At 43.7% G+C, this 12,152-nt stretch overlaps 1 protein-coding gene across 2 annotated transcripts in view; it reads left to right on the top strand.

Moving 5' to 3' along the window:
- Sli (slit guidance ligand) overlaps window positions 1-7,613 on the top strand; it is a 420,423-nt gene extending 412,810 nt beyond the window's left edge. For both annotated transcript variants that reach the window (XM_076905895.1, XM_076905894.1), the window contains exons 18-30: window positions 45-246; window positions 347-418; window positions 512-583; window positions 1,734-1,805; window positions 1,883-2,046; window positions 2,558-2,777; window positions 3,911-4,220; window positions 4,356-4,569; window positions 4,681-5,142; window positions 5,247-5,450; window positions 5,562-5,711; window positions 5,805-5,944; window positions 6,242-7,613. In XM_076905895.1, the coding sequence (XP_076762010.1) occupies window positions 45-246; window positions 347-418; window positions 512-583; window positions 1,734-1,805; window positions 1,883-2,046; window positions 2,558-2,777; window positions 3,911-4,220; window positions 4,356-4,569; window positions 4,681-5,142; window positions 5,247-5,450; window positions 5,562-5,711; window positions 5,805-5,944; window positions 6,242-6,328 (2,369 nt within the window). In that variant the 3' untranslated portion in view covers window positions 6,329-7,613. The remainder of the gene's footprint in view (window positions 1-44; window positions 247-346; window positions 419-511; window positions 584-1,733; window positions 1,806-1,882; window positions 2,047-2,557; window positions 2,778-3,910; window positions 4,221-4,355; window positions 4,570-4,680; window positions 5,143-5,246; window positions 5,451-5,561; window positions 5,712-5,804; window positions 5,945-6,241) is intronic.
- The last annotated feature ends 4,539 nt before the right edge of the window (window positions 7,614-12,152 follow it).

The following is a 12,152-nucleotide window of genomic DNA, read 5'->3' as shown; positions in this document are numbered from 1 at the left end:
TGATCCCGAGATTAACGATCCATCGTCTACTTTACGAACCGCAGACGACAGCGTGGGTTGCCTCGGAGACGATTACTGTCCACCCCAATGTAATTGCGCCGGGTCAGTGGTGAGGTGCTCGAGGTCTGACCTTACAGAGATTCCACGTGGGATTCCGCCGGAAACCACCGAGCTCTATTTGGACGTGAACGACATCAAGACGATCCAGCCGGAGAGGCTGAACCACCTGAGGATTCTCACTAAACTGTAAATAAAATACACGTGTAACCACCTCGTGGTTTCGTCCACGCACTCGTCGAGAGATTCCAAGGGATTAACGCGCTCTATCCTTTTTCTGTCTTTCCAGGGACCTGAGCAACAACCAAATTGAAATGCTGTCGAACGACACGTTCAAAAATCTCACCAAACTGTCTCACTTGTAAGTTTCATTTATCCAAGGTATACAAAGTAAGAAAATGTCTTTAGAAAAGTGTTTGCCAGAAAATAATTGCATTCTTTGCATTATTCTCAGAATCATCAGCTATAACAAACTGCAGTGTGTGCAACGAAGCGCTCTGGCCGGTTTGAAATCGCTGCGAATAATGTGAGTCTCGAATTATTTCGATTGTTACTGTTCGCGGGCAACGCGTCGATTTATACGTTCGTTCGTTCATCCGATATTCGGAAATGTCCTTCCATAAATTACTCCGAAAGAATTGCGTTAAATGAGGCAACAGAAGAAGCGGGACAGTGAATACAGGGACGTAATTTTTCTTCCAATGTAATACCGTTTCTGAACCGCGAAAGAGCGTGTTTCACCCCGCCGCGATCGGTAAATATGTATTTGAGCGAGGGACGATCGATGGCGGGGCGTGCGTTGAAGTTCGATAATGGGACGAATGAAAACGATGATGTCGTAGAAACAATCTGGTTTGAATTAACGAGCGAGACCGCGTCGTTTCGACGGCCGTAGCCGTCTGGTAATTTACCGTCCCGCGTTTATTCCGCTGATCGGGTTATTAATTTCTTTGCGACGTACAATTTGAGGAACGATCGTTCCTCGCGGCTGTAATTATTCTAATTAATTCGTAGTATCACGCGCGCATGCGTGAACCTATGAACGTGAACGATTTATCGGGTGATATTACGAATTTATACGAAATTGCCGATTTCAAAGGGGAAGGGTCTATCGCGTTACACGGACAAATAATAATTCGACCAAGTACAAATTCTATTTATTAGTTAATGCCGTTTAGTGATAATAGTAGTCGGTATTGCTAATTAATGATGTCCGCCGCTGGGCGCCTATTGACTTGTTGTTACGTTGGAATGTTAATAGACTGCAATAACAATACTTTACAAACGTCCCGGTGAATTAATAGGGACGTTTAATGAATATCCCGCTGGTAAGATTGTGTTAATGTCCCATACGCACAGCGAAGTTACTCTATCGTCGCTGTGTAATATTACGCATTTTAACGCGACACATCGATACCACATCAATTGCACAGCGTTAGAGTAATTACAAAACATCGACACCGTCTTCTTCTACTTGAAAAAACGAACACCCTTCACATTTCACAAGAGGAACAAGAAAAACAAACCGCACAGTCTTTCGAGTCCGACACCACGAAATTCACGTCCACCCGTTACCAGACCCACTATCCTCCCGCAAAATCAACGTTACGGTACAGAAACCCCCGACCGTCTCATCACGGTCAATAACGATCATTTAAAATATCGATTTACACCAGGTCCCTGCACGGTAACGACATATCCGTGATCCCCGAGGGCGCGTTCGAGGATCTTCAATCAATAACCCAGCTGTGAGTATAACCCGTCCGCGTTATGCGTCGGATCGAACGGCGACCGATAACTCACCGCTTCCTGTGCCCGTTCACAGCGCCCTTGGGTCCAACCCGCTCTACTGCGACTGCAGCATGCGCTGGCTGGCCGAATGGGTGAAGAAGGACTACGTGGAGGCGGGCATCGCTAGGTGTATGGAGCCACCGGCGATGAGGGACAAGCTGCTGCTCACAACGCCCGCGGCCGCGTTCCAATGCAAAAGTATGTATTTCCTCGACAGATATCGCGATCGCGTGCAACAGCGGCCGACAGCGGTGGTAATGTCGGGGGTTGAGCCATTAGCTCGGTCATGGGCATCGCAAGGTCTTCGCGGTTTCCAATCGTTATGGTTCGAACGTGTACGTACGTACATAAGCGATTTGTTACACTTTACCGCAATTGTCGGGACATTTGTCGTTTTTTTTCCCAGAAAAAATTGCTAGTTGCGAGAAATTCAGTTTTATCGTTTCTTAAGCATCAGCTGGTAACGTTCGACTTAGACGGAAATGAGTGATCGCAGTGGATGGTTAAGGGTCGATCGATAAAATTGGAGATTTCTCGGTGAGGTGGCCGCTGTTGCTCGACGACTGCACCGATCTCCTACGCGCGTACGACGTTTTTGATTTCTCGCTGGCCCGTGTGACGCAGTCTGTTTAGTTCATGGTTTTTTGGCCCGTTGTCACAATGGGGTACTAAAAATTACTCATTAATCGTAGACCTTTCTTCCGCGCAGCCAGCCAACAGCCAGCCGAAGTCCTGGCCAAGTGCGACCTGTGCTACACTTCGCCATGCCAGAACGGAGGATTTTGCGAGACGCTCCCGGACCGGAAGTTCCGTTGCAAGTGCGCGCCAGGATATCATGGGGACCGGTGTGAACATAAAATTGACGCGTGCTATGGAAATCCTTGCCGGAACACCGGAACTTGTAAAGTATTGGAAGAAGGAAGATTCAGGTATCAAGCGTCTCGACTAATTGAATAGTAGACTATCTTTGGCAAGCTCGTTCGGGTCTGATCTCTATGTGCTCGTTCAGTGGTGCCCGTAGAAACGTCCGCGACAGATTCTAATCAAACTTCAACACCCTTTTTCTATCACATTTTATAGTTGTCAGACTGTTTTTTTATTAATATTCATTGATAACTGAAGAAACAATTATAGACATTTCTGGATGGATTAGGATCCGTTGCGGACACTTAATCACGAGTTTGAACCTGTGCATTTGCTGTAGCTCCAGCGATTTCTTTCGAATCTTCCACGAAAAGAAGACAGTAGTTTTGATCAGAAATTGAGTAGACGTGCACGAAAACTACCAGTGTAAATGTATACAATTTGGCGAGACAATAGCGTTGAGTATCGATTGTAGTCGTATTGCATTGACCACGAGGAAATCGGAATTTGAATCATTGAATAGAGACCTACGTTGATGGAAGTAGTTTGGTATCTAGTAGTGTAAGTCGATCTTTACGGGTCCACCTTAAGAATTGATATCTCGCAAAAGAATATTTCGATATACACTCGGGGAATTCGATATTGTGCGGTGAAATAGGTTCTGGAAAATAATGGGGAACGTATTTGCATTGTAAAGGCGCTGTTCAACGTATAAGTAGAGTATGAAACGTAGTTTCAGTAGCAGTAAACTGCACGTACAAAAAGCGTGCACTGTTGTATGAATAAATAAAACGGGACCTCTGCACGTGAGCCCCGAAGAGTAGCAGATACACGTATCGATCTATCGACGAAACAACTATGCTTCGCCGTCTCCTCCTCCAAAAGTTATTAAAAAATTTGAAATTTACTTATTCGACCTTATTAGACCTCAACCATCAATTTCTATTTTTAATTTATCCCCATATTAATAAACATATATATATGATCTTCAATAATCTAACCTCTGGCAAACTTAAATTTAAAAAGCTTGATAATGCTACCACCATTAGATTCCAAATGCCAAAAAAACGTGTCAATAATTAAAAGAAATATATATTCGTCGATATATCGGTTACGTGACCAGAGTTCGATTAGCGGATATACCGCGATCGAAGGACACGGTCAATGTCTCGATTGACGATCAGTCGGTGTGTGACAGTTGCGACTGCGCCCCCGGGTACAAGGGACTTCGATGCGAGAACAACGTCGACGACTGTGAGGACAACAAGTGCGCGAATAACGCAACCTGCGTCGATCTCGTACAAGCCTACAGATGCGACTGCACTCCAGGATTTATGGGCAAGTACTGCGAGGAGAAGATACCCTTTTGCACAAAAGGGCACGACCCCTGCGAGAACGGGGGCCGATGCGTCGATCACGGGACCCACTACAGCTGCGAATGCCCAATCGGCTTCATCGGCCTTAACTGTTCCACCAACCTGGATGACTGCGTTGATCATATGTGCCAGGTACATTTTACCCCTTCAACGATCTTTAAAAGGAAACTGTATCCTCTTTCTTTATGGATACTCTACCAAAATTTTATTCTAAAAAAACATCCCCAAAATAATCTATGAAAAATTTCTGTTCCTTTTACTTTTCAGAACGGCGCTACTTGCATCGACGGCATAAACAATTACGAGTGTAAGTGCGCGGCGGAATACACGGGGAGATATTGCGAAGCCGCACCCTCGACAGCCATGCTTTATCCACAGACTAGTCCATGTGCACACCATGACTGTCAGCACGGTGCCTGCTTCCAACCGGCTCCCGCTTCCGCCGCGGACTATCTTTGCCAGTGCCACCCCGGCTACACCGGTAAGTAATTCCTTTCGTTACTCTAAATTCTCGAGAAAAACATCTATAACTGTCCTTCCACATTCCAAAAAATGTACAAAGAGTAAAGTACCATCCTACACCTGTTTAAAGGAAAACGATGCGAGTACCTGACGAGTTTGAGCTTCGTGGACAACAGCTCGCTGGTCGAGCTGGAGCCACTACGCATGAGGCCCGAGGCGAACGTGACCATCGTCTTCACGACCACGCAGGAAAACGGGGTCCTCCTCTACAACGGGCAAAACGGCGATCACATCGCCGTCGAGTTGTTCAACGGTCGTGTCCGAGTCTCGTACGACGTTGGTAACTACCCAACCTCGACGATGTACAGTTACGAAATGGTCGCAGACGGGAAGCCCCACATGGCGGAGCTTCTCGCGATCAAGAAGAACTTCACGATGAGGGTAGACAATGGTCCTGCTAGGAGCATTATAAACGAGGGTCCGAAGGAGTATCTGAAGCTCGTCACGCCCATGTACGTCGGCGGAGTCGCGCCAGAAGTCGCAAACGTCGCGTTCACGGAGTTTCACTTGCGAAACATCACTAGCTTCCAAGGTATTGTTCGTGTCGAAGAGTAGTTGGACAATTTAAGGGACTATTCCCACTGTATCGCGAGTAATTAATTTTACGCGCGATCTGAGTTGTCGTTTGCCCGTCAGGTTGCATCTCAGAGATGTGGATCAATCACAAACTGGTAGACTTCAGTAACGCGGCGAAAATGCACCGCGTAACTCCCGGATGCCTGTCGAACGAGGAAGAAGCTGACGAGGCGCGAGACGTCGTAGAAGCGGAAGGACTTATGGCCAACAGCGGCAGCAACGAGGAATCGATGCCACAGGAGAACATAGCTCACGAACATTCCGGTGCTTATTTCAATCTGACAAGATCTGATTACGTTATCGCGCTCGTACACTAACCTATTAGCAAATTAAGTAAGGAATGGTGGACTGACTTGCGAATGCGTTCTATTGCAGACATCATCATGACAGGACCCGACACGATAATTTCTGATCCATGTGCGGGACACGAGTGTAGAAAAGGCTCGCAATGCGTGCCATCGCCGATCGGAAACGGATACACGTGCCGGTGTCAAACTGGATGGCAGGGACGGTATTGCGAGAAAGGTATTACGAATATTAATAGGGCACTTTAAACAGAACGATACAAGCGAAGATAACGTGGAAGAGGAATATAAAATCAATGTTCTCTTGTTACAGCACCGACATGTCGCAAGGAACATACCAGAGAGTATTACAGCGAGAACGGATGTCGGAGTCGACGACCAGTGAAGCTCGCCAAGTGTTGGGGTAGTTGTGGCAACTCCTGCTGCCTGCCGCGGAAAACGAAACGACGCAAGGTACGATTTAATCACGTGAAGTACCGGTTCCGTCTCAACAATTACCAGAAAGCTCGTTTCACAGCGATAGAGTCAGAGTTCAGTAATACGAACCGCGCTACGGTCAGACATACCCGACGCAAACTATTATCTACGTATACATTTTCGATATCCCGTTCTCGTTGCCAAAATTTAATCGAATTAACTCGAAAACACTAGAAACCAAGCAATTTGATCGATTCAGAGAATTCTCAACACCGTAGGGTATCGCACGCAATCCTCTCGCTTGAATAATCGACCGTGAATTACGCAATACAGGTACGACTGATCTGCGCCGACGGGATACGGTACACTAAGGACGTCGATCTGGTGCGCAAGTGCACGTGCACCCGGAAATGCTACTAGCCAGGAGCGAGGGACGTCGGGCGCCACAGGTGTTCCATAAATACGCGTCGAGACGTATCGAGACCGAGAGGGAACCCCGTAGAACCGAGAAGACAGTGTCCCAATTCGAACTTTCTACGCTCGCGGGCGATGTGGCGAGAGTTGATCGCGGATCATCGAATGCCAGTCCACCTCGTCGCATCCTCGTGATACCCGTAACGAAAGCATTGGGTCCACGCAACGACACTGCCAGGTCGAAGACATACATCAACAGCAAAAAAATAAAACAAAAAAAAAAAACAATAAGGGAAAAGAACAAGTAAATGATGGACACATACTCGCAAAACAGCACACAAGCCGGCTCAGTGTGATATATTATTCGAAGAACGTGGAAGAAAAGAATTATATTGTGCGTACGGTGCGGATTATGGACTATCGACTATAGATATTCGGGCAGAGAACAGTATCGACGCATACGACGCTCTAGGTATTATATTAATCGACTCGTATGTTCAACCGATTTTTCGAGTGGCGAGTGAAGATACGAGATGGTGTGCATGGACCGCAGAACGAGCACGCGTTCTTCGGGGAACCACGCGCAGAATCGTTCGCTCAGTGTGAAATAGATCTAATGGACGACGACGACGAGTGGTGGTGGTGGTGGTGGTGGTGGTGGGTGCTGGTGAATCAAGTTACGATCGAATTGTAAAGAAAAGAAAAAGAAAAAAAAATTCACGCTTAACCTTCGCAATCTCTCACACAAGATTAATTCCTCCCCCGTTCGACGCTCTTGGTGTGCTTCGAGCGTCGTGGATCGGGAGGGTACACTTTAGCTTGGAAATCGAAACGGCGAGCGTAAAATTTCGAGGATAATCGTCTAGGAGATGTTGTTAATCGAGTTTCTCACCTTCGTTGAATGTTTAGTGTCATAAGCTTCGGTTTTTTCGATGTACCAAAAATAAAAAAAAAACGTTCCAGCGGAAAGTGGAACGGCGAACGCTTGCCGCCTGGCGTGCTCTGAGCTTCGCGCAACTACTTTCCGGGTCCTGACGATTACGCGACCGTAACATTTGAACGCGGCTCGATCGAACGGTGAAAATGATACGGCGTAAACGAATAATTCGCGTAAGTATTAAAGATGTATAGCGAGTTTCGTGTTTCTTCTGAACAAAATAACTTAACCAGTTAATCGTGGAAGTTGATGGATTGTTAGGTCTATTGTCCTCTGAGTAAACGTTTGAATCAAACAAGTTCTCGAACAGGCAGTTGCGTTCACACCGGTCGCGAAAAAAAAAAAAAAAGAAAACGATCGATGTCTGGCAGATGACTCTCGAGCGAAACACACGCAAGGATAACTGAAAATGGATCGACAAACATTTCCATTTCGGGCCGTCTCGTTTTGTTGTTGCGTATTTCGATTACCCTCTATCGTTTAAGGCAGATATCTCCTCTCTATGAATATTTAACCTCTCGGTATATTTAGTGGAATAATTTCACGGAGCGAAGGGACGTGTATATTTAAAAAGACGTATTATGTTTCTTGCCTCTTTCGTGTGCTCCATTGCCCCACGATTTTAGTTATTTTTGTACTTGCTAATAATTCGTAATGATAACTACGTTTTTGTACTTGAAAAAAGAAAACAATTAATTTTAGCTTAAAATAAATTGCAATGCTTAAACTAAAAAAGGCAAGAAATCGGAGAAGACAATTTAAGGTCCCTAGGGTAGACCAATAGCGACTCTTCGAGCCTCGAATCTTTCATTCCACGGCCTAAGGTACTGTCTTCGAGGTTCTGTCGTGCGAATTGCACTTGCCGAGAGTCGTGTTGAAGGAAAAAGGCAAGGTTTGAAAGTTCGTCGATCCCAAAAGACGATTTGTAAATGGACGAAGGAGAGAGACGAGAATAAAGCCAGTTTCCCACGTGTAAATACTATCGCCACCAAGTATACCCTGATGCCATTTACAACAAATGGCAATGGTTTTCGCAGGTGGAAACCTGGCTTAACTAACGTAACTCGGGAACAATCCCTACGCCCAAGAGGGCAGAGGACCGCGTAATTATTTTTGTATGATCGCAATTATTTAAACAATCGAGCGTCGACGATGGTTTCCGCGATTGTTTTCATCGCGCAGAGGTGCGATTCGTTCGAAACTACTTAATACCCTCTTAATCGTTTCGCGTAGCTAATTTAGAAACGTGTACCTACTCTGCGGATAACTGCATTGCATCTTCCACACTGCCAGTATTTAAGTCGTATATTTATTCGTCGTCACCCGTACGATCCGGATAAAACATTGACCGGATCTATTCTACCCTCCTTAACCAAAATCTATCTACGAATTATTTATATTGAAAGAAACTTCGAAATAATTAGAATTTCAGTTTCTCAGTCTTTGAACATAACTATCGTGGAACTTCAGAAACAGTGTAATTCATTGATCTTGAGAAAGATCATTTCTTTAGAATGCTCAGAAACAGTCAATCTGGACCATAATCAAGTTAAGGAGGGCAACATTGTTATCGACCGATTGTTCTTCTTGCACTTTCAGACACTCTTCTTGTAGGACAGGATTTTTTCAAGGCAGATGGATTGTTTGAGAAGCACGATAGAGCCCTTTGCACTTTGAATTTTGATTGCAATTCTTTTACCATTTCTTTTCTTTTCCATGGTTGATTTACGAGAGAAGAAAATTTGGAGTGCAAAGGGTTTGATCACCCGGCAAAATACTCAGCAGTACGTGCACAGTGTTCAGCGTTGTTTACACCCTTTCGGTACGAGCCCCTTGTTTCTCCGACAACGAAATCGACGACTGCACGACAAACGAGTTGAACGACTGCGATTCCCCAGTCTTTGCGTTGAATAATTTATTAGTTTCGTTCATATTTTATATTATACGATACGTAACATTTATATGCATACGTAAGGATTAAGTTAACGTAGAGTTATACTGCAAGTTATATGCATCGTACAATTTTCTATGTTTATAATATCACATTTTTTGTAGAAAGTGTAAAATGAACGAAAATATTTATGAGTAATAAATATTTATCGAGAAGGTACTAATTATAATCGAAAGTCGTACCGGAAGGGGGTCAAATGAGTATGAAGGAAACCTTTCTTATTACATTTAGATTATATTAGATCGTATACATATATATATTAGTCATTGTATAATTTTATATCTTTTGCGCACGAAAAACTAATATTTTAATTTTACGTCTATTATTCTTGTATTAGCATCTTCGATGCAAAAATTTTTGTAACTGCGTTCGTTTTATGGTATTCTCCACGACACAATTATTTTACTGTGTACCCGTATCCGTTTCGAGCGAAACCGAACAGACGAAACAGCGAGGCGTAAGGATTAATATTATAGCACCGTCGAATGTGTCACTTATGGTTGCTGATTTATCTCTTTGTATGCCGTAGAAGAAAATAATAGGTGTACCATAGCAACGTATTTTACGAGTTTATAGTATTAATAGTAAAGTAAGTTGCCTACCGCGTTGCGTTTCGGAATTCGTTTCCTCGCGATTCAACGTTTCGTTTCACAATTAATGATTACTGAACATTGTTGTTGTTAACCCACGTTATTCGCCAATCGACTATTGATTATCTCATAATTCGACGAATTAGTTTATCGTAAAGAATATTCAATTTTCCCGGTTCACGTGATATCTTATGAGTTTCAAAAATTTAAATATATGTAACATATATTTCCTAATTTTATAGAACATAAAAATGATGGCGAGCAACGTGTGATCCATTGAACACTTGTAAATCAAATCGAGAACAGGATCGAGAGACATGATCGAACAGTTTTCAGAATTCTTATGGATCCAATTTACCTTATCGACTGATGAATTCGATCGATAACTCTGTCTAGACTTCATCGGGGAATACCCCGATTGTATCACAGAAGGTAATGCAGGTCATGATTGCCTTTACAGTAGAACCTGTTGTACTATTCAGACACAGGACTCATTTTCCATAATAATGACATTACTTTAAACTATTCTTCGATTATTCTAAAAAATTCGTGAACGCTGATACTCTCGTTTCAATTTAGCTCTCAAGAAATTGTAAATGAAATAACAAAATTGCTAAATGAAATTACAAAAAATAACAACAACGTTTACTGTCATGGAGAAAAAAAAATGATCGTCGAATTTCTGAAAGCTGCTCGATTTCGTTGAAAGCAAAAACCGAAAGACACTAAAAAAGACACACAGAGGCCTGGCTGAGACCGAGGAACGTGTCTGAAAGCCGGTGCCAACGTTGCCGGTTACACGGAAGGAAGTGGCGAGGGCCGTAGTCATTAATGAATCCCGCATTCGACCAAACACAGCGGTGCGAGTAATTCTCCTTGCAACGAGATTAAACATCGCGCGGGACGTTTAACAAGAGCGAAGGAAGAATAATGAGAAAAAGAGAGAGAGAGAGAGAGAGGGGGGGGGGGAGGGTGAGATAGAGGAGGAAGCTGGGGGAAGGGGTGGGCGATAAAACAAGGGGATGGGACGGGGTTAAGAAGAGTTAAGGGAGAAAAAGATATAGGGTTTTCTACGAAGCATAACGTCTATACTGGACAATAATTGAGATGAGAGGCGATCGAGGGATTCGATTGTAAAACGAACGTGGATAGAAGAAGTGTTCGAGACTTGTGATTGCTCGAAATTCCTAACGAGTTATATTTGTACATTTACTTTAACGAGAAACCTTAATATATTTCACGGAATCGGTGGATTAATAGCGCATGCGACTGAAGTATACCAGTTTTAAGAGTCTTACGCTTAAAGTATAGCAAATGCTTTCGTTCTCGGACCAGTCTACGAATGTATATTAATCGTGAAAGGATAAGGGAGGGTCGGCGCGCGCGGTCGCTGCCGCCCGGGGTGCAGCTCGTTTCGTTTTTTCGGGGGCAGAAAGGGGAAACGTAAATGGAGAGAAGCATTTGTTTCGTCGACTCAACTCACTACCTAAAATAACTGTAAACTGCGTAATAAATATAATTATTATTGTTCCTTCTCGATATTCTCGACTGGTGATTACTTTATTTCCTTCATTTCCTCAGAATACTGCGGATGCTCGATCCGAAAAGATTTCACGTGCACGAACCTTATGCATAACGTTAACATTATCGATTTAGTTCTGTTTCTAATCTATTTTTTACTATTCGATCATAGTGAAACAAATGTTTCCTAAAGCCAGAGTATCAGACGCTAAATTCAGAAAGATTGCTATATTTTACGTGTAGAGCATTAGCGTGGATAAGAGCGTCAAGAAGCAGTTCCTTTTACTTCACGTGTTAGTCGATAAATCGCACTTTCCAATCTCTGACGTAGAAGTAGATCGTCGTTAACCTTTCAGTTTCCCAAACGAATCGGTTGGGAAACTTTCTGTAAAATATTTGAACCTTCTGACAGAGGGCGACCGTGTTCTCTAGCTTTTATTGGGAACTCGCTGCACTTCAACTTTTAGCTTCGACTAATTCCGCGCGAGATTCTGTGATAAGTGATTCTGTTCCGCGGCGCACGAAGTAAGGGCAAATGCTTCGCATTGTTCGCATCGATGTAAATTTCCGGGATCGCGACTCCTCCATCTTCCGAGTTAACGACTCCGTCACTCTTCATTCCTGAACGCGATTCATACTTGTTCCTCCCGTAATCGAATTTAGTTCGATGTTTCCGAATGAAATGTTCACACTCGTTCAATGTTTCACTGCAAATACCATCGCATACTTAACGCCACGAATCTAGAGCTAAACTGAAATTTTAATATCGAAGCTGATCGATTATTCTTGTGATTGGATACTTTGCACCCTTAATTTTCAACTGGTTTTGAG

This window comes from Xylocopa sonorina, chromosome 12 (genome assembly GCF_050948175.1).
Source record: "Xylocopa sonorina isolate GNS202 chromosome 12, iyXylSono1_principal, whole genome shotgun sequence".
Classification (NCBI taxonomy): Eukaryota; Metazoa; Arthropoda; class Insecta; order Hymenoptera; family Apidae; genus Xylocopa; species Xylocopa sonorina.
The sequence above is the reverse complement of the archived record's forward strand: the minus strand, read 5'-3'. Positions and strand labels throughout refer to the sequence as shown.